Raw genomic sequence first — 22,193 nt, 5'->3', positions numbered from 1 at the left:
AAGGCTGCCTTGGAGAACGCTTACCCCAAGATCAGAGGCCGAATGCCTGTGACCGCTGAAGTGTTCCCCAACAGGGAGAGAACAGTCTTGCCTGGTGATTGTTGAGCGGTGTTCATTCATTGCTCGACAATCACCAGGCAAGACTGTTGTCTCCCTGTTGGGGAGCACTTCAGCGGTCACAGGCATTAGGCCTCTGATCTTTGGATAAGCGTTCTCCAAGGAGGCCTTCATGACACACGAGAGCGCAGAGTCGCTGAGCAGAGACTAATAGCCAAGTTTTGCACACATGAGGATGACCTCAACAGGGATCTTGGGTTCATGTCACACTATCTGTAACCCCCATGACTTGCCTGGACTTGCAAAATCTCACTAACTGTCCTGTCTGAAGACAATACACATCTCTTTAACTTGTCCTTAACGCTCTCTCCACACACAATATCTGTACCTTTAAAGACTTGTTAGGTATAAAGACTCACATTCCAACCATTATTCTGTAAATTCATTTTGTGTCTTTATGTACCCTGTTTGTGAACAGAATTCCCACTCACCTGATGAAGGAGGAACGCTCCGAAAGCTAATGGCATTCGCTACCAAATAAACCTAGATAGGCTGGGCAAATGGGCCAGAAACTGGCAAATGGAATTTAATGTTGGCAAATGTGAAGTTGTCCACTTTGGTAGGAATAATGGTAGGAAGGACTATTACTTACAGGGCGAAAAACTGCAGCAGGCGACGGTGCAGAGGGACCTCGGGGTCCTTGTGCATGAGTCGCAAAAACCCAGCTTGCAGGTGCAGCAGGTGGTCAGGAAGGTGAATGGGATGCTGGCCTTCATAGCGAGGGGGATTGAATATAAAAGTAGGGAGGTCTTGCTGCGGCTGTATAGGGCACTGGGGAGGCCGCAGCTGGAGTACTGTGTGCAGTTTTGATCGCTGCACTTACGCAAGGATATCTTGGCCTTGGAGGGAGTGCAGAGGACGTTTACTAGGCTGATACCGGAGTTGAGGGGGTTGAGCTATGAGGAGAGGCTGAATAAACCAGGCTTGTACTCGTTAGAGTTTAGAAGAATGAGGGGAGATCTCATTGAGACGTATAAGATGATGAATGGGATGGATAGGATAGAGGTGGAGAGGCTCTTCCCACGCAGAAAGGGCAGTAGGACTAGGGGGCACAGCGTCAAGATAAGCAGGGGGCAGTTTAGAACAGAGTTGAGGAGGGACTTCTTCACTCAAAGGGTGGTGAATCTCTGGAATTCTCTGCCCGTTGAAGTGGTGGAGGCTGCCTCGCTAAATATTTTTAAGACGCGGGTTGATGGGTTTTTGATAAGAGAGGGGATTAAGGGTTATGGGGAGAGGGCGGGAATGTGGAACTGAGCCACGACAGATCAGCTATGATCTTACTGAATGGCGGGGCAGGCTCGAAGGGCTCGATGGCCTACTCCTGCTCCTATTTCTTATGTTCTTATGTTCTTATGTTCTTAAACCTGTTGGAATTTAACCTGGTGTTGAGAGACTTCTTTCTACGGCCAAGCCAGTTCTGTATCCATCTTGCCAGCTCTCCTCTGACCCTGTGTGACTTCACCTTTCATACCAGTTTCCCACAAGGTATCTTGTCAAAGGCTTTACTGAAGTCCATGAGGACAACATCCACTGCCTTTGCTTCATCAATCATCTTCATCACATCCTCAAAAAGCTCAATCAAATTACTGAGGCATGACCTCCCCTTCACAAAACCATGCTGTCTATCATTAATAAGTCTATTTGTTTCCAAATGTGAGTAAATCCTGTCTCTAAGAATTTGCTTCCAATAATTTCTCTACCATTGAATTAAGGCTCAGCAGCCTATAATTTCCTGGATTATCCCTGCTGCCCTTCTTAAACAATGGAACAACATTGGCTATCCTCCGGTCCTCTGGAACTTCACCTGTAGCCAATGAGGATACAAAAAATTCTGTCACGGCCCCAGCAATTTTTCCCTTGCCTCCTTCAGTATTCTGGGATAGATCCCACCAGGCCCTGGGGATCTATCTACTTTAAAATGCTTTTTATGATGCTCAATACCTCTTTTTATCATATTAAGATGAACTAGAATATCTACACATCCTACCCTAGGCTCCTCATCCATCAAGTGTTCATCTTTGATGAACACTGAGGCAAAGTATTCATTTAGTATTTCACCCATTTCCTCTGGTTCCATGCATAAATTCCCTCCACTATCTTTGAGCAGACCAATCCTTTTCCCTGACTACACTCTTGATCCTTACGCACATATAAAATGCCTTAAGATCTTCCTTAATCCAGTTTGCCAAGAACTTTTCATGACCCTTTTTAGCTCTCTTAACTTCTTCCTTAAGTTCTTTACTATGTTCTTTATAGTCTTCAAAGGCTTCATCTGTCCTAGGCCTTTTAGACTTTATGAATGCTTCTTTTTCCTTTTTGACAAGGCTCATAATATCCCTCATTATCCAGGGGTCCCGATACTTGCCACACTTATCCTTCATCCTCACAGGAACATGGCGGTCCTGAATTCCGATCAACTGACATTTGAAAGGCCCTTATGTCGGATGTTGATTTACCCTCAAACAGCCTCCCCCAATCTACACTCTCCAGATCCTGCCTAATGTTGTTGTAGTTAGTCTTCCCCCAATTTAACACCTTCTCCTGAGGACCACTCTTGTCCACATCCATAAGTGCCTTAAAACTTACGGAATTGTGATCACTGTTCCCGAAATGCTCTCTTATGATTCTTCGATCACCTGACCGGGCTCATTCCCCAACATCAGGTCTAATATAGCTCCTTCCCGAGTTGGGCTATTTATATCCTGTTTCAAGAAATCGCCTTGGATGCTCCTTACACATTCTGCCCTATCCAAGTTCCTAGCAGTAATGTCAGTGCAGTTTTGATGAAAGCCCACTTGTGACAATAATAAATAAAAGAGAAATCTTAGGATTTTAGGTAAAATTGCCCTCCCTAGTCTTGCTACAGGGAAATGAGTGTTTTGTTAATAAAAATAGTTGACAACTCAAGTGCATACACAAGTAGATGCTAATAAGAAGAGTTTGGAAAGTTGAGGTGCAAAGAAATGTTGCAATTTTGAAAGAAAGGAGTAAAGTCTGGTAAATATCAGAGGAACAATGAAAGTACAGAGCATTAACAAGTTGCTGCAGAGATCAGAGCAGGTGACAGACACTGGAACAGAAGCAGGGGAAGCTGAGGCATCCACCATTCAGAGTAAATGTGATGCTGCAGAATAATAAGAAAGTAGATTTTTATTTTTCAAAGTTATTCATGCTTGAGGGATCCTATCCTGAACTAAAATGATCCTTCCTTTGAACAAGTAGTCCAGCAAAGGCTACAGGAGAAGAAAGAGAAACTACATTTCAAAAACCTTTTAGAAAGCAGGCTACATTTGCCAAGAGATCAAAATGAAGGAAACAGGAACAAAGGAAGAATATTGTGTGACAGCAGATCAATCCAAAGCTTAAACGAGTCACTCTTTTTCCCAAAATCTGTTGTACACTGCATATATTACAGCAAGGCCAAGTATTTAATCGCTGATAAATCTGCATCATGAAAATTCATACAAGCACATTTAAAATAGAAATACAAAATAGTGACTGAGTAAAATAATATGAGGCTCAGTAAGTGGAGAAGGTCGTTATGAGACACCACTAAGCAGGGCATGAAATCATGTAATAACAAGATGGATGTCAGTAATTCTATCTACAATGCTGGTAACATGTTAGACATGTTATGAGCAGAACTAATAAAAAATTGTATCAGTTTAGTAATCCACCTAAGATTAAAAATTTTAAGTTACCAGTATTTTTAAATCAATCATTATTAGTGGGAACAAGCCATTCTTTGCTAGTTTCTCAAAATAAATAAAGGAAATTAGGCTGGTAAGATTGTCAGTCCAATTCTTCCCTTATATCTGTAATTACGGAACAATGAACTTGAAATTCTTTTCCATTGACTTTCAGAACACCTAAATGAATGGCAGTTATGTGCTATCCTTCATCTGACAATCAGAAGATTAACACTTGAGATTAAGACTTAGCAAATTCCAATTGAGCTACCAAAGAATGGGGGAGTCAGGACGGTGTTGGGGTTTCCACCTCGCACTTTCCTGCCCGATTAGACAGACCATCCATCTCCCAGCAGCCTGCCTCAAGGGGACCTTTAAATTCCACCACCACACTCAATCTGACATTCACAATCAGCAGCTCATACAGTGACACTACGTGAAGTTTAGCTGTTAGCACGAAGGCTCAATCTGAGTGAGTGTCTGGACACAGTGGACTGCAGCCAGGTCATGAAGAAAGGAGAGTTTAGGTGGCAGATTCTCAGACAGCAAATTCTCGTGCAAATTCTGCTGCAGCGGACTCAGTTGAGGACTTTGTTGACATGATGTTGGCGCAAATGTTTAGTTCGTAATTCATGTGGTTTAGAATACAATTTTAAGTTTTAAGAGTTAACTTTAAACTGTAGAAAATGGGGGTATCTGGTTGAGAAGTAAATACAATTCCAGCAAGTCTGGAGTTTATTACACTGAAAACGTCAGGGCCATGTGAAAAAAAGTTGAAGTTAAGATCATAAAACAGCAGTTGGAGTTATTTAGCTAAAAAATTGGAGGCATGACTCTTTCAGATATTCAAGTATAGGATAAGCAATAAATGTGGTTTCCAAGGATCAATGAAAATTTTGGAAGTAAAAGTAGTTAATTTGCATTTCTATCTGGGGTCAGATCATATCTATCTTATCGTCATGGAGATGGGTGGAGCTGTGTGAGGTTTTTTGCTTTGAATTAAACTAGGGCACAGCCAACAGCTAAGATTGGTTGAAAGAAACAGCTAAGAGACTCTGTCAGTTTTGGGTTTTCAGGCTCTTTGGAAGTTGAGAGATCAGGCCAGACCTCCACATCAAGTAGAAAATCTACTGGATCAATGATTTGGAGCTGGTATTTAGGTTAAGACAAAGTTGGAAAGGGGAAAAACAGTGGGAAAATTTATTCAGCCGAAAGCTAAAGGAAGAAATCTACAGTAATCTTCTCAATAGATTAATCTTGTTGCAGTTGGGATTCTGGAAATACTCAGCTTGGTCACAGCTTGAAACCTAGTGAATCTCCTCTGCACCCCCTCCAGTGCCAGTATATCCTTTCTCAAGTAAGGAGACCAAAACTGTACACAGTACTCCAGGTGTGGCCTCACCAGCACCTTATACAGCTGCAACATAACCTCGCTGTTTTTAAACTCCATCCCTCTAACAATGAAGAGCAAAATTCCATTTGCCTTCTTAATTACCTGCTGTATCTGCAAATCAACCTTTTGTGATTCTTGCACAAGGACACCCAGGTCCCTCTGCACAGCAGCATGCTGCAAATTTTTACCATTTAAATAATAGTCCATTTTGCTGTTATTCCTACCAAAATGGATGACCTCACATTTACCGACATTGTACTCCATCTGCCAGACTCTTGTCCACTTACTTAGGTTATCTATATTCCTTTGCAGACTTTCAGCATCCTCTGCACACTTTGCTCTGCCGCTCATCTTAGTGTCATTTGACACACCACACTTGGTCCCCAACTCCAAGCCATCTATAGAAATCGTAAACAATTGCAGTCCCAACACTGATGCCTGAGACACACCACTAGTCACTGATCACCAACCAGAAAAACACATTTACCCCCACTCCTTGCTTTCTGTTAGTTAACCAATCCTCTAGCCATGCTAATACATTATCCATAACACCGTTAGTCTTTATCTTACGTAGCAGTATTTGGTGCAGCACCTTGTTGAATGCCTTCTGGAAATCCAGATACACCACATCTACAGGTTCCTCATTATCCACTGCGCACATAACGTTCTCAAATAATTTCACCAAATTAGTTAAACATGACCTGCCCTTCATGAATCCATGGTGCATCTGCCCAATGGGACAACTTCTATCCAGATGTCTCACTATTTCTTCCTTGATGGTAGATTCAAGTATTTTCCCCACTACAGAAGTCTTGTAATACTACTGGAACTTGACTGAAATATCTATAAGGGAGTGTTGCCCAGACGTGTTGACTTGTATATTTAACTAAGTTAGGTCCACTGGAGGAACATTCTATTGAACAAACTTTAACTGTAATGTTCGGCGCTGAAGTTTTATTTTCTTAATAAATGTTTTCATTTAATGCTTAAAATCCCAAAAGTGTTACTAATATTTGTAGATTTGCCATGCTAAATTGCCCCTTAACATCCAATGATGTATAAGTTCGGGGGATTAGCGGGGTAAATACATGGGGTTACAGGAATGGGGCAGGGGTGTGGGCCTGGGCAAGGTGCTTTGTTGGAGATTCAGTGCAGACTCGATGGGATGAATAGCCGCCTTCTACACTGTTGGGATTCTATGATTCTAACAGGATTGTAACAACATAAGGAAAGGCTGATGGACACGCTTCTTTTTAGCATTGGCAGTCTTGCCCAAGGGGATTCAGGGAAAGACCAGCACTAACTTGGCACAGGCAAGCTACCCAATGTCTGGGTGTTGCAGTGGAGGTCAGATAGAGGTCATGAAATCTCAGCTTTGTGCCATGCAGGTTCAGGTTGTTGTCATGGTTACAGATACCATTGCTTTCGAAAAATTCCAGTATCTCACATGTGGGCAAACAGAATACTGCAATTCTTGGGGACTGGGGAGTATGGCAGTGGCTCCCCTGCTGTTCTCTTTCAGAATGACAGCATTCATACTCCCATCCACAGCCTCTAGGCAATGCCCTTCCTGCTGCCCACCTAATGCTGTCCAAAGCCTGAGCCATAAGGCTCAGAGCTGTTTGAAGGTGAGGCCACTTGCTCACCATTGCGCAGTGTCTGTTGTGGCATTGCAAAGGGGCACTCAGAGGCAAAAGGTCAACAAGACAAAGACTGGGGAATGCACAAGGATGATTAGTCAGGAATATCTGGATATTGGATGCTTTACTGGATTGAATCTGCACGGGATCATTACTTTAGAGGATTCTGTAATGATCCGTAACAGACAGGCACAACTGAACATGCTCATCGTGGGGTAAAAAAAAACTTACCGTGAGTTTAAATCGGAGTCGGAGTTTACAAATTCCAGTCCCCAGTGAGTGTCAGGACTTGTGTCCGGCTGGGAGATGTCTGCACACAAACACTTTCTCCACTTTTACCTTCTTCAAGCCGGGAACCTGAATCATCTTCCAGCTCCCACAAACCGACTGGGCAAATTCCCAGCTCCAGGATGAGAAACAACAGCTGCCTTTTCTCAATGTCATGATGATTCCACACCTGCAGGAAAAGACAAATCAACACTTGAAAACCGCGGCTCAAATAACCGGAAGCATTTGGGAAAATGTGTCTCAGGGAACAGGATAGGGGAAAGAAGAAGGAATCAGGGATTGGCTCAGAAACAGATTCCAGGAGGCAGTCCTCGGTAAAGGACAAGGATAGATCCTTTTAAAACAAGTTGGGAGAAAGGTGCTGAATTCGAGAGAAAAAATCCCATGGGAACTGGGAACAAAATGACTTCGAGAAGCCCTGAAGATCTGTGAGAGCTGCCTGAGGTTGGTGACTCCATGTTGTGGGTCGTTAAGGGCAAAGCTGACATTTTGGAGGAATGATGTTCTGCTTCGCCTGACTATGAATCTGAGAATGAGGTGGGAAAGTGAAGCTCGGAAATCCAGGGGAAAGGAATCTGGAAAGGTGGATTGTTGTGGAACTTGTCTGAGTGGGAACAGCTTTTGGAAAAGAATTCCAAGCCAAATAATTCAAATGTGGAGATTGGAAACCCTTCTGAGAAGCACACAGGCTGGAATCCGCCCCCCCCCCTCAACACCCCTGGCCCCCCTCCACCCCTCCACACCTCCCCCCCCCCCAATATCCCTGGCCCCCCTCCACACTGCCCCCCCCCCAATATCCCTGGCCCCCCTTCACACCTCCCCCCCCCCCAATACCCCTGGCCCCCCTCCACACCTCCCCCCCCCCCCCATACCGCTGGGCTCCCTCCACACCTCCCCCCCCCCCCAATACCCCTGGGCCCCCTCCACACCTCCCCCCCCCTCCCATACCCCTGGCCCCCCTCCACACTGCCCCCCCCATACCCCTGGTTCCCCCCCCCCCAATACCCCTGGCCCCCCTCCACACTGCCCCCCAATACCCCTGGCCCCCTTCCACATCTCCCCCCCCCCCCCCATACCCCTGGCCCCCCTCCACACCTCCCCCCCCCCCCAATACCCCTGGCCCCCCTCCCAATACCCCTGGCCCCCCTCCACACTTCCCCCCCCCCCCACCTCCTTCCCCCCACCCCACCTCCTTCCCCCCCCCCCCCACCCCCACCCCCACCCAATACCCCTGGCCCCCCCTCCACTCTGCCTGGCCCCCCCCCCCAACACCCCTGGCCCCCTCCACACCCCTGCCCCGCCCCGCCCCAGTAATGGGTTACATAAGAACATAAGAACATAAGAAATAGGAGCAGGAGTAGGCCATCTAGCCCTTCGAGCCTGCCCCGCCATTCAATAAGATCATGGCTGATCTGTTGTGGCTCAGTTCCACTTTCCCGCCCTCTCCCCATAACCCTTAATCCCCTCTCTTATCAAAAACCCATCAACCCGCTTCTTAAAAATATTTAGCGAGGCAGCCTCCACCACTTCAACGGGCAGAGAATTCCAGAGATTCACCACCCTTTGAGTGAAGAAGTTCCTCCTCAACTCCGTTCTAAACCGCCTCCCCTTTATCTTGAGGCTGTGCCCCCTAGTCCTACTGTCTTTTTTGAGCGGGAAGAGTCTCTCCACCTCTATCCTATCCATCCCATTCATCATCTTATACGTCTCAATGAGATCTCCCCTCATTCTTCTAAACTCTAGCGAGTACAAGCCTAGTTTATTCAGCCTCTCCTCATAGCTCAACCCCCTCAACTCTGGTATCAGCCTAGTAAACCTCCTCTGCACTCCCTCCAAGGCCAAAATATCCTTGCGCAGGTGCGGCGCCCAAAACTGCACACAGTACTCCAGCTGTTGGGTTGGGTTGGGTTGGGTTGTTGAGAAATCCATAGAATCTGCTTTGGTCACATTTGTTATTTACTTTGGGGTGTGTATATTTGCCCACATTTTGTCATTTGGCTCACATGTTTATTTGAATATTAGAGTATAAGCTAGGTATGATCAATTATTATACTGCGTTGTAATAATTCTTTGATAAACTAGTTTTTTACATGTAAAAATTTGTTACTTTTTGGAGGGCTGAAAGGCCTGTTCCTGTGCTTCACTGTTCTTTTTTATTATTTTCTGCACTTGTTCAGTGCATTCTCATGGTTCATCTAAATGGACCCCAAATCTCTGTGAAGCTTCACTGCTGCTAGCATTTTACTACTCCAAAGATTCCCAGTTCTATCCTTTTTTAGGTCCAAAAATTTATGATCTCGTGTTTCCCATTTTCAAATCCAATTGTCACAGATTCTCTATTTTTGTTCTCCTTTCTCCTTTTCTCTTCATCCTCTCTGAAATTCTTGTGAACTTGTGCTGGCAATGGATTCATCTTCAGAATAACCAATCTGTAGAGAATGAAACAGATCACCACAAAATGGCGGACACCCTTTGCTCACTGATGCATTTAATGTCTCATCAGAGGGTTCCTCCCACCGTCCAAAGATGTGTATTTCAGATTGGCCATGCTAACTTGTCCCTTAGTGTCCTGGGATATGTAGGTGAGGGGGATTAGCCATGGTAAATGCATGTGGATAAGGTAGAGAAGAGGGCTTGGGTAGAATACTCTGTCAGAGAGTTGGTGCAGACTTGATGGGTCGAATTGCTTCCCCTACTCTGTAGGGATTCTGGGAGTGCTGGCCACAGCTGGGTGAGCGGTGGATGGGAGTCCTCAGTGAAGTGAGAAATAGTCCCAGCGTGCACTGAAGAGTGACCACTGGTAATAAGGCATCCAGGAAGTTCCAAACATCTATTAACTTTATCAAACTATGTACTCTGATAGATAAGCTCCTTCCAGAAGAATCTGCGTTCTGATGACATGTGATCTGACATCAATTGTGATGTTTAATCCATTAGCTGTTGAAGTCTTACACTGCATCAATCCTTGTTACCGGGCAGAAATCCTCTAGTTCAACATGACGGCTGGAATATTGGTGGTATAACTGGTTGTGTGGCGCAGGATTGATGCATCATGGCAGCTCCCAGGATAGCGGGCATTCACTAACTGAAAGTAATCACACATGTTGAGTGGTGAGAACCTTTGTGGTTGCTGTACATCTCATCTTTGAGACTTGATGCCATGTGAAGTTATGTAGGTGCAGCCGATGGCACCCTGCACCATTGGGAAGAGCTTTGTCTTTATCAGAGAGAACACAATGGAGTTTCGGCCCTTGAGATTCAAAGACTCAATCACCTTGTTGAATTATAATGTGTTCTCTTTATTTAATTGACATATGGGATGTGAGTGTCGCTAGCTGGCCAGCATTTATTATCCATCCCTACTTGCCCTTATAAAGGTCCTGATGAGCTGCTTTCTTGAACTGTGCTGTCTCTGAGGTACAGGTACACCCAGAGTGCTAATAGAGAAGGAACTCCATGATTTTTACCCAACAACAGTGAAGGAATGGTGATTTATTTCCAAGTCAGGATGGTAACTATCCACATGCGTTTTTTTATAAGAGACTTTAAACCGAGGTCTCGCAGGTAACAAATCTCATGACATGTTAAGAATTGTGTCCTATCCAATAGTTAGCCTTCAACCAACATTACTAAAAATGAGTTGTCTGGCCATTATCATTTTGCCAAATTTCCATATGTCACAATACTGACCAAAATTATTTCGTTGGCTGTAAAATGCTTTAAGATTCCTGTGGTTTTGAAAGTTGCTTTATAAAGATATGTTTAGGAAGGGATAAGTGGCTTATGACAGAAAATTGTCGGACAAGGGAATAGTACCGACAAAATAAGATTAGCATTTACTGTGGCATATTTAGATCAATTTTCTTCTCCCTAACTCTGCATGTGTTCCTGCTTTTGCAATGTTATCCAGAGCAACTTGAAACACAGTGTCAGGCTTGTCACTTTGCATTGCTTCAATGTGCACGGTCTTTTGAATTTAATACCTATGTGTGATGTCGTTATAACTACTGAATTGTTTTGTTAGAGAGTCTGGAGGTGAATATGTGATGTGGGTCACACAGACAAACCAACACTCGCCTCTTTCAATCAAAAGGCCTGATAGGGCGAAGGCAGCAACTTCTTCAGACTTCCGGAAAGATACATGTACTATAATTATGGGCCAGGAATAAGCAAGATCTGGAGTGGACAACATTTGTGACTGTTGTTAACACTGGAATTTACTCTCATTCGGGCCTTTCAAAACCACCAGCAGGAACTAATGTTTTTCCATCAATCCATTTGCAACTTTGTACTGAGATTGAGGGAAGTGTATTGAGACGGACAGAATACCGGTTGGCCGAGAGGGGACAAAAAGTAGAAATTAATGGGCTCTTATCACATTGGTAGGCAGTAATTAGCGTGGTGCCGCAGGAATTGTTCACAATATATATTAATGATTTGGATGAGGGAACAAAATGTAACATCCCAAAGTCTGCAGATGACACCAAGTTGGGTGGGAGAGTGAACTGTGACATGGATGTAGAGATCCTTCAGAATGATCTGGACAGGTTGGGTGAGTGGGTTAATCAATAGCAGATGCAGGATAGTTTGGATAAATGTGAGGTTATTCACTCTGGAAGCAAAAACAAGAAGGCAGATTACTACCTGAATGGCTGTAAATTGGGAGAGGGGAGTGTGCAGCAGGACCAGTCGCTGAAGGTAAGCGTGCAGGTGCAGCAGGCGGTAAAGAAGACAAATGGTATGTTGGCCTTCATTGTGAGAGGTTTTGAGTACAGGAGCAGGGACGTGCTGTTGCAACTATACAGGGCCTTGGTGAGGCCACACCTAGAGTACTGTGAACAGTTTTGGTCTCCTTTTCTGAGGAAGGATGTTCTTGCTCTCGAGGGAACGCAGCAAATGTTTACTGGCTAGTTCTGGGGATGGCGGGACTGATGTGTGAGGAGAGATTGACCAGGTTAGGATTGTTTTCGCTGGAGTTCAGACGAATGAGGGGGGATCTCATAGAGATTTATAAAATTCTAACAGGATTAGACAAGGTAGATGCAGAGATGATATTCCTGATGGTGGGGGAAGCCCAGAACCAGGGGTTACAGTCTGAGGATTCAGGGTAGACCATTTAGGATGGAGATGAGGAGACATTTCTTCACCCAGTGAGTGGTGATCCTGTGGAATTCATTACCACAGAAAATAGTTGATGCCAAAACATTGAATCGTTTAAGAGGCGGCTGGATATAGCATTTGGCGCGAATGGGATCAAAGGTTATGGGGAGAAAACAGGATTACGCTATGGAGTTGGATGATCGGCCATGATTGTGACGAATGGTGGAGCAGGCTCAAAGGGCCTGCTCCATCCTTCTATGTTTCTGTGTTATGTTACCCATTAACAATAGGAAGTCCCACCCCCGGGTAACAAACAGCCCAGGAAAGTGACCCGAACTTGTAAATTTGGCCGAGTTCAGTTAAATTTAAATTGGATGGATGTGAAGACGCAGCCTGATGTACACTGGGACAAGAGAGAAGCAAGAAAACCCAATTATAATAAGATAGTTACCGTGCAGTAAAGCACAGATTATTTTCTAGGTTTAGTTCATTTTATAAAGACACAAAGAATGGTCAGTGGTTTTAAAAGAAAGTACAGTGTGTATAATGTTGTGGTACTTCTCGGGAAACTGACAGATAATTCCTTCGTTGTGCAGGTAAAAACGATAATATTAGACTTTGAAATACTGCATTGTATTCTTGCAGAAAAGCCAAATATGAATGTAGAAAAATATTCAAACCTCAGGTTCTTTTTTCATGATTTTTATTTATGTTGCACCATCAATACAATCACGTATAATTCCAATGCATCCATTTTACAATTCTCATCATTATCAACATGTGCTGTGGTGATGGAGGCATTACAGAGAAGAAGCTGGAATTGCAATGAATGCTGACTTGTTTGCCACTTATTGTTAAACAGAACTACAGGTGCACCCAACAACGGACATGCATTAACTGATCAAGAGAAATCTAGGTTACGTACAATGAGAGTGGAGGTTAGTTTGAAATACTTTAAATCTATTGTTTCTGATGTGTCATCAGAAAGGGAACTTGATGACTTTTATCTGACAGCTGGCAGTACCTCACTATGCAAAATCAGGTTGGAAACAAAGAAAGATGCTATCTGAATATCTGATTGGTTTGGCACAGTCCCACTAACTATCACTTAGTAGAGTCACAGCCATTATTCTTTGTGTTGGTCTGAATCAGTGAGGTACCTGAATTGCAGATTGCTGAGCAGATTTTTACTCCACCCACTAAACTTTCAAACATCAATATTTAAGTCCAGTAATTTTTCAAAATGAAGCTTGACATTTCCTGATGGAATTTCTCAGTATGGGGATGTGTCTGTTTGGGAGTTTTCTGGAAAAGACAGTTGGATCAAGTTTGTTAGTACAGTTGGAATTTAATGCAGGTTGTGAATCGAACAGGACCATCCATCATTCTTGCACAGCTAACGTTTGATCAGAAATGGCTGAAGAATCCTCTGAAGCTGTGACGTCTGCTGGAGGAGCACTGTCTGAGGCTACAGGACCAGCGGGAGTAGAGCTAGGTGCTTCTGCTGCTGGTGTCTCCTTGGAAGAGGCGGTTTCAGTGGTTGTGGCAGAGTCCAAATTCTGGGACTCTGCTCTTTTACTTTCCTCTTGGGCCACAAGTGTAGATGAGACCTCAGTCTGTTTGGCCTCCACTTCAGCCTCACTAGAGCACTTTTCTTCTGTTTTGCTTTCAGGGACAGATGTTGAGGTTTCAGAAGACTGAGTGGACGTCACTTCAGTACTGGACTCAGGCACTGCTGGAGGCTCACTATCTGCGGAGCTCGTAACAGGGGCGGCCTCAGATGGTTCTGTTGGCTTTTCTGCAGTTGGTTCCGTTGGCTTTTCTGCAGTTGCTTCCATGCACTGAGGCTCTGTTTTTGCTTCAGTGGAAACTTGTGGCTTTTCAGCATCAGACTTTTGAGTTTCCTCTTTTTTCACTGTTTCTTTATCCTCTTCTTTAGCTTCAGTCGTGCTATTGGCAGCCTGATCCTCTTTGGCCTGTGTGTTGTTTCCTTCTGTTCCCTCTTCAGTGGTTTTGGCCTCTTCCTGTTTTTCCTTATTTGCCTCTCCATCATCTGCTGCTGTTCCTTCAGCCAATTTGTCAGCCTCTTTGTCACTGGAAAGTTTATAATTCTTCTTCTTCCTGTTCAGAGTGTTTCCCATTTTATACACTCTGAAAAAAAATAACAAAATTCAGTCAAACTAACTGACAATCAGTTTCCTATCAATCAACGTGAAATTTCAGGGTACAAGCCAACATAGGTCAACCTCGGTAGATTCCAACATAAATTTATAATGGAAATTATAAATAGCAAAATACAAGGTTTAAAATGGGGTTAGAATAAACCTGACATTCTCTGCTCTGATTCTACCGCATTCTAACAGTGCTTCCCTGAAGACTATAGGCTGTTTTAAATCTGCATAGCAACAGTATGTCTGGATATGGAAGGCTATGATCATAATGGCCCCCACTATTCCAAACATGGTAGTCACCATAAGGAAGGTGTGATCAGTGCTAAAGACTCTGTAAGCCAAGCGCATCCACAGTCTAACACTTCACTCGTGCCCAGTGCAAGCTGAGTGGATGGATGTACTGTCAGGACAGGAGCAGCTGTTCAGGTGATCTGGATACAAGAAGATCCCAACGTTATTTTGAATTTTCAAAATAGCACCTTTCAAAGGAGACTTTAGCGTGCTTTTAACTTGTTTCGATGTTGACGGGGTGGGGGGGAAGCAGGTGGGGGTACAGATGGTCACCAATGCGTGGACAGATTTTACTTTCTCTGTACAGTGGTCCCCACATGTCCTGCGGATGGTGCAGGCATTCACTAATAGCATGCTAGTTCCAGAATCCACCTCTGAACCCGTAAAGCTCCCAGATACAATACCCACAATCGAGTGTAATTATTGAGAGCACAAAACATTCAGACCTTTAGAACCTTGTTTTCAACTGATCTACAAAAGCAACCTTTCTGGCATCAACTTTTCATGTAATTGCATCATCCAGTATAACCATCGATGGCTTTTCCCCACAAATTATTCACTCACTCTCTCATAATGTATTTTAATGCCTTGTTACATTTTTGCCTTTGCTGAACCTAATACTTATGCCCTGACTAGTATTTCTGATCTGAATTAGTATTGTGCTGTCCCACTGTACGCACAAGAAATAGAAACATAGAAAGCAGAAGCAGCAGTAGGCCATTTGGCTCTTCGAACCTGCTCCACCATTCGTTTTGATCACGGCTGATAGAATCCCTACAGTGCAGAAGGAGACAATTCAGCCTATCGAGTCTGCACTGACCACAATCCCATCCAGGTCCTATCTCTATAATCTAATGTATTAACCCTGTCCATCGTCCTGAAACTAATGGCCAATTAACCTAACGTGCACACCTTTGGAGTGTGGGAGCACCCGGAGGAAACCCACATAGACAAGGGAAGAACTTGCAAACTCCACGTAGAAAGTGACCCGAGTCAGGGATCTGGGTGTACAAGTGCACAGATCTTTACAGGTGGCAGCACAGGTGGAGAGAGTGATAAAGAAGGCATATGGCATGCCCGAATTTATTGGATGGGACATAGAATATAAAAGTTGGCATATGATGTTGCAGCTGTAGAGGACATTGGTTAGGCCACATTTGGAATACTGCATCCAGTTCTGGTTGCCACACTACCAGAAGGACGTGGAGGCTTTGGAGAGAGTGCAGGAAAGGTTTACCAGGATGTTGCCTGGTATGGAGGGTCTTAGCTATGAGGAGAGATTGGGTAAACTGGGGTTGTTCTCCCTGGAAAGACGGAGAATGAGAGGCGACCTAATAGATGTGTATAAAATTATGGAGGGCATAGATAGGATGAACAGTGGGAAGCTTCTTCCCAGGTCAGAGGTGACGAACACAAGGGGTCACAAGTTCAAGGTGAGGGGGGCAAGGTTCAACACAGATATCGGGGGAATGTATTTTACACAGAGGATGGTGGGGGCTTGGAATGCACTGCCAAGCAAGGTGGTTGAGGCGGACACGCTGGGATCGTTTAAGACTTATTATGTGAACAGACTGGGAATAGATGGATACAAACGAATGATCTAGTTGGGCACGTGAGCAGTGCAGGCTTGGAGGGCCAAAGGGCCTTTTCCTGTGCTGTATTATTCTTTATTCTTTGCCCTTTGAATCGGGAATTGAACACAGGTCCCTGGCCCTGTGAGGCAGCAGTGCTAACCATTGTGCCAGCATAGTACAGAAAGTTTAAAAGGAGTGCCCAGCGTTCCTGTATCCAAACAAGGCAGTAGCAACTTGGAATGAGAAGTTTAAGATTGATATCATGATCACTAACTTGTCATTTTTTCAATGTTTCTTTGAAAGAAAAGCCAATGTATAAAGGGGGACAAAAACACTGCAATGAAAATGGTTTCATTGCAATGAAAATGATTTGCTGCAGACAGATGATGGTTAGGAAGTGAGACAGGGAGAATCCAGTCAGAGGAAAGCCACTTCCTTGATTGCATGATATCAATTAAAGAAATCCAAATCCAAAGTTGAAATGTCATCAACTGTAACAGAGTAAAATTGCTGAGGAGTAATATCAAATAAACAACTGCAGAATATGGATAATAACAGTTTAAGTTATAACGACAGGAGTTGACCTGCAAGGGAGCAGCAGGATGGAGCAGAACACTTCCTACACACTTGGTGGGTAAGAGTTCCAGCTTTTTTTTATATTTAAAAAACTTATGCCCCATAGAAATCTATTTTAGAGCCTTTAAGCAGGGGAGTTTGATCCTGTGTGCACTGCCTGCACCATGTGGCAATTCGGAGACACTCCTTGCAATCTGAAATACCATGTGTGCGGGAAGTAGCATGGATTTGTCCAATTTCAGGTCTGGGTTTCTGATTCTTAAGCATCATCACGAGCACTGGAAGTGCATCCACGAGACTGGGTTATGTGGATAGCCCGCTTTTAGACTTTGATAAGGGGCAAGAGGTTTCTAGCAAATACAAGGAACAATTTTCATCCCGAGGGTGGTGGGAATCTGGAACTTGCTTTCTGAAAGGGTGAAAGAGGCAGGAACCTTCACAACAATATTTAAAAATATCTAGTTAAGCACTCAAAATGTTGTAGCATACAAGGCTACAGGCCAAGTGCTGGAAAATGGGATTTGGATAGGTGCTTGATGGCCGGCAGGGAGATGATGGGCTGAAGGGCCTCTTTCCATGCTGTAAAACTCTGACTAGGAGTATTATCAAGTAAAATTGGGCACTGAGCTCCAGTCTAAAGGGTTTGTTAAATATGTCAAATATTGTCCAGATCATTGGTCACAATCGCTAAACTAGTGGAGCCTCCTGCTGAGTCTGTGTTTTCCATCATTCAACCAAGAGCAGAACCAGAATAAAACTCCACAAAATATCACAGCAGTATTTAATCAAGGGAGTAGTTTTTTAAAAATGAACATTTTTTTAAAAAAAGTGGAAAGGGACTTAGAATTCCAGAGCTTACAGCTCAGCAATTGAAAGCAGACACCATGGTGGAGCAGTTAAAGTAGGAAATGCATCCGGAATTGAAAGTAACACAGGGTCATTGTCAGGAGTTGATTATAGATGGCGTGAATTTGAAAATCAAAGAATTGTTTAACTGGGACCCAATTCAGGTCAATGATTCTCAGTGATGATTGAACAGGATTTGGTGCCAGTTAGGACAGAGGCAGCAGAGTTTGGATCGATCATGACCTTAAGTAATAGTTGCCCAATTGGAACCAGTTCAGTTCCTTCCATAGAACCACAGAACACTACAGCTCAGAAACAGGCCTTTTGGCCCTTCTTGTCTGTGCCGAACCATTTTTCTGCTTAGTCCCACTGACCTGCAGTGGGACCATATCCCTCCACACCCCTCTCATCCATGAACCTGTCCAAGTTTTTCTTAAATGTTAAAAGTGACCCCGCATTTACCACTTCATCCGGCAGCTCATTCCACACTCCCACCACTCTGTGTGAAGAAGCCCCCCTAATATTCCCTTTTAAACTTTCCCCCTTCACCCTTAACCCGTGTCCTCTAGTATTTTTTCTCCCCTAGCCTCAGTGGAAAAAGCCTGCTTGCATTCACTCTATCTATACCCACCATAATTTTATACACCTCAATCAAATCTCCCCTCATTCTTCTACGCTGCAGGGAACAAACTCCTAACCAATTCAACCTTTCTCTGTAACTCAGTTTCTCAAGTCCTGGCAACATCCTTGTAAATCTTCTCTGCACTCTTTCAACCTTATTAATATCCTTCCTGTAATTAGGTGACCAAAATTGCACACAATACTCTCAAAATCGGCCTTGCCAATGTCTTCTACAACCTCACCATAACATTCCAACTCTTATACTCAATACTTTGATTTATAAAGGCCAATGTACCAAAAGCACTCTTTACAACCCTATCAATGGTGACAACTTTTAGGGAATTATGTATCTATATTCCCAGATCCCTCTGTTCTACTGCACCCTTCAGTGTCCTACCATTTACCATGTATGTTCTACCTTGGTTTGTCTTTCCAAAGTGCAATACTTGTCTGCATTAAACTCCATCCATTTTTCTAGCTGGTCCAAATCCCTCTGCATGCTTTGAAAACCTTCCTCACTGTCCACCTCCAATCTCGGTATCATCAGCAAATTTGCTGATCCAATTTACCACATTATCATCCAGATCATTGATATAGATGACAAACAACAATGGACCCAGCACTGATCCCTGTGGCACACCACTAGTCACAGGCCTCCATTCACAGAAGAAATCCTCCACTGTTACTTCTTGTTACTCCACTGTTACTCCAGCTTCTTCCATTGACCCAGTGTCTAATCCAATTTACTACCTTTCCATGTATACCTAGCGACTGAACCTTCCTAACTAATCTCCTATGCGAGACCTTGTCAAAGGCCTCACTGAAGTCCATGTAGACAACATCCACCGCCTTCCCTTCATCCACTTTCCTGGTAACCGCCTCAAAAAACTCTAATAGATTGGTTAAACATGACCTACCACGCACAAAGCCATGTTGACTCTCCCTAATAAGTCCCTGTCCATCCAAGTATTTGTAGATTCTATCTCTTAGTCCTCCTTCCAATAATTTACCTACTACTGACGTCAAATTTACCAGCCTACAATTTCCCGGATTACTTTTTGAGCCTGTTTTAAACAATGGAACAACAAGAGCTATCCTCCAATCATCCAGCACCTCACCTGTGGATACCAACATTTTAAATATATCTTCCAAGGCCCCTGAAATTTCAATACTAGTCTCCTTCAAGGTCCGAGGGAATACCCTGTCCGATCCTGGCATTTATCTACTCTGATTTGCCTCGACAGCAAGCACCTCCTCCCTGCTAATCTGTATAGGTTCCATGACCTCCCTACGTGTTTGCCTTATTTCTGTAGACTCCATGCCAGTTTCCTTAGTAAATACGGATGCAAAAAAACCCATTTAATATCTCCCCCATTTCTTTTGGTTCCATACAAAGCTGACCACTCTGATCTTCAAGAGGACCAATTTTATGCCTTGCTATCCTTTTGCTCTTAATATACCTGTAGATTATTCCATCAATGCCACCTCCCTAGAAACTGTCTCAGGAGGCTGGACCAGGCTACGCTGCACCATTATCGAGACCACATACTGCCACCCCTGCAATGTTCTCTCTCCCCAGGTACAGATGAGAGTTTGGGCAGCAGTTGGTATCCCGTCTAATTCCATGTCCTGATCCCTTTTTCTCCCATATCCTTTGATCCCTTTAGCCCCAAGAGCTATACCTAATTTCTTCTTGAAATCAGATAATGTTTTGGCCTCACAAGACAGAAGCAGGAGTGGCCACCAGGATCTTCAAGCCTGCCCCACCATTCAATACAATCATGGCTGATCTATGTCCTTTTCTGTGTCATTTCCCCATAGCATCTATTTCTCGATCTATGAAATATTTATCCAACTCCACTTTAAATACTCATAACTTTAAGGCCTCCACCACTCTTTGGGGCAGAGAATTCCAGAGATTCATTACCCTCTGAGAAGAAATTTCTACACACCTCTTTTTAATGACCGGCACTTTATCTTGTAGCTGTGTTCCCTTATTCAATACTCTCCCACAGGTGAAAATATCTCATCATCTGTCCCCCTCAGAATCTTATATGGTTGAATAAGGTCACCCCTCACTCCTCTAAACTCCGTGGAATACAGATCCAGACTATTTAGCCTCTCTTGATAGGACAACCTTCTCATCCCAGGAATTAGCCTGGTGAATCTCCTTTGGACTGCCTCCAATGTTACTATATCCTTTTTTAATTAAGGAAAACAAAACTGTACTCAGCCTCACCAACACCAAACAAAAGAGAACATAAATGAGGAAATATCAAGGGCATGTTTGAAGGGAATTGCAATTATTATGGGAGATTTTAATCTGCATATGGATTGGACAACCAAGCTAGCAAGGTGCAGCAGGTGGTCAGGAAGGCGAATGGGATGCTGGCCTTCATAGCGAGGGGGATTGAATATAAAAGTAGGGAGGTCTTGCTGCAGCTGTATAGGGCATTGGTGAGGCCGCAGCTGGAGTACTGTGTGCAGTTTTGGGCGCCGCACCTGCGCAAGGATATTTTGGCCTTGGAGGGAGTGCAGAGGAGGTTTACTAGGCTGATACCGGAGTTGAGGGGGTTGAGCTATGAGGAGAGGCTGAATAAACTAGGCTTGTACTCGTTAGAGTTTAGAAGAATGAGGGGAGATCTCATTGAGACGTATAAGATGATGAATGGAATGGATAGGATAGAGGTGGAGAGACTCTTCCCGCTCAAAAAAGACAGTAGGACTAGGGGGCACAGCCTCAAGATAAAGGGGGGGCGGTTTAGAACGGAGTTGAGGAGGAACTTCTTCACTCAAAGGGTGGTGAATCTCTGGAATTCTCTGCCCGTTGAAGTGGTGGAGGCTGCCTCGCTAAATATTTTTAAGAAGCGGGTTGATGGGTTTAAGGGTTATGGGGAGAGGGCGGGAAAGTGGAACTGAGCCACGACAGATCAGCCATGATCTTATTGAATGGCGGGGCAGGCTCGAAGGGCCAGATGGCCTACTCCTGCTCCTATTTCTTATGTTCTTATGTTCTTATGTGTAGAAGAAGAATTTGTGGAGTGTATCAGGGATTGATTTTTAGAGCAGTACATTGTGAAACCTACCCTGGAACGGGCTATTTTAGATTTGATTTTGTGTAAAGAAGAAGGATTAATGAGAGGTCTTGTGACTAGAGGGTAGTGACCACAATATGTGAGGTAATGCATTTTGGAAGGTCCAATACAGTAAATGGCAGAACCCTTAAGAGTATTGATAGGCAGAGGGATCTGGGTGTACAGGTACACAGGTCACTGAAAGTGGCAACGCAGGTGGAGAAGGTAGTCAAGAAGGCATACGGCATGCTTGCCTTCATCGGCTGAGGCACTGAGGTTAAAAATTGGCAAGTCACGTTGCAGCTTTACAGAACCTTGTTCAGCTGCACTTGGAATATAGTGTTCAATTCTGGTCGGCGCACTACCAGAAAGATGCGGAGACTTTGGAGAGGGTTTAGAAAAGATTTACCAGGATGTTGCCTGGTATGGAGGGCATTTACTATGAGGAGAGGTTGGAGAAACTTGTTTTGTTCTTACTGGAATGATAGAGGTTGAGGGGCAACCTGATTGAAGTCTGCAGGATTATGAAGGGCATGAACAGAGTGGGTAGTCAGAAGCTTTTTCCCAGGGTGGAAGAGTCAATTACTAGGGCGCACAGGTTTAAGGTGCGAGGGGCAAGGTTTAAAGGAGATGTGCAAGATAAGTTTTTTACACAGAGTAGTAGGTGCCTGGAATTTGCTGCCAGGAGAGATAGTGGACACGGATACAGTAGTGACTTTTAAGGGGCGTCTTGACAAATACATGAATAGGATGGGAATGGACGGATATGGTCACCAGAAGTTTAGGGGATTTTAGTTCAGTTGGGTAGCATGG

General features: G+C 44.1%; 1 protein-coding gene and 1 long non-coding RNA gene across 4 annotated transcripts in view; both read right to left on the bottom strand.

Annotated features, from left to right (window-relative positions):
* LOC145351800 (uncharacterized) overlaps positions 1 to 7,214 on the bottom strand; it is a 45,472-nt gene extending 38,258 nt beyond the window's left edge. For both annotated transcript variants that reach the window (XR_013888455.1, XR_013888457.1), the window contains exon 1: positions 7,071 to 7,214. This is a non-coding gene — a long non-coding RNA (uncharacterized LOC145351800). The remainder of the gene's footprint in view (positions 1 to 7,070) is intronic.
* A 5,699-nt stretch (positions 7,215 to 12,913) lies between these two features.
* The window catches only part of basp1 (brain abundant, membrane attached signal protein 1), a 120,243-nt gene continuing 110,963 nt past the window's right edge, over positions 12,914 to 22,193 (bottom strand). For both annotated transcript variants that reach the window (XM_080201430.1, XM_080201438.1), the window contains exon 2: positions 12,914 to 14,378. In XM_080201430.1, the coding sequence (XP_080057556.1) occupies positions 13,610 to 14,368 (759 nt within the window). In that variant the 5' untranslated portion in view covers positions 14,369 to 14,378 and the 3' untranslated portion in view covers positions 12,914 to 13,609. The remainder of the gene's footprint in view (positions 14,379 to 22,193) is intronic.

This window comes from Carcharhinus amblyrhynchos, chromosome 2 (assembly GCF_965287045.1).
Source record: "Carcharhinus amblyrhynchos chromosome 2, sCarAmb.v2.hapA, whole genome shotgun sequence".
NCBI lineage: Eukaryota > Metazoa > Chordata > Chondrichthyes > Carcharhiniformes > Carcharhinidae > Carcharhinus > Carcharhinus amblyrhynchos.
The sequence above is the reverse complement of the archived record's forward strand: the minus strand, read 5'-3'. Positions and strand labels throughout refer to the sequence as shown.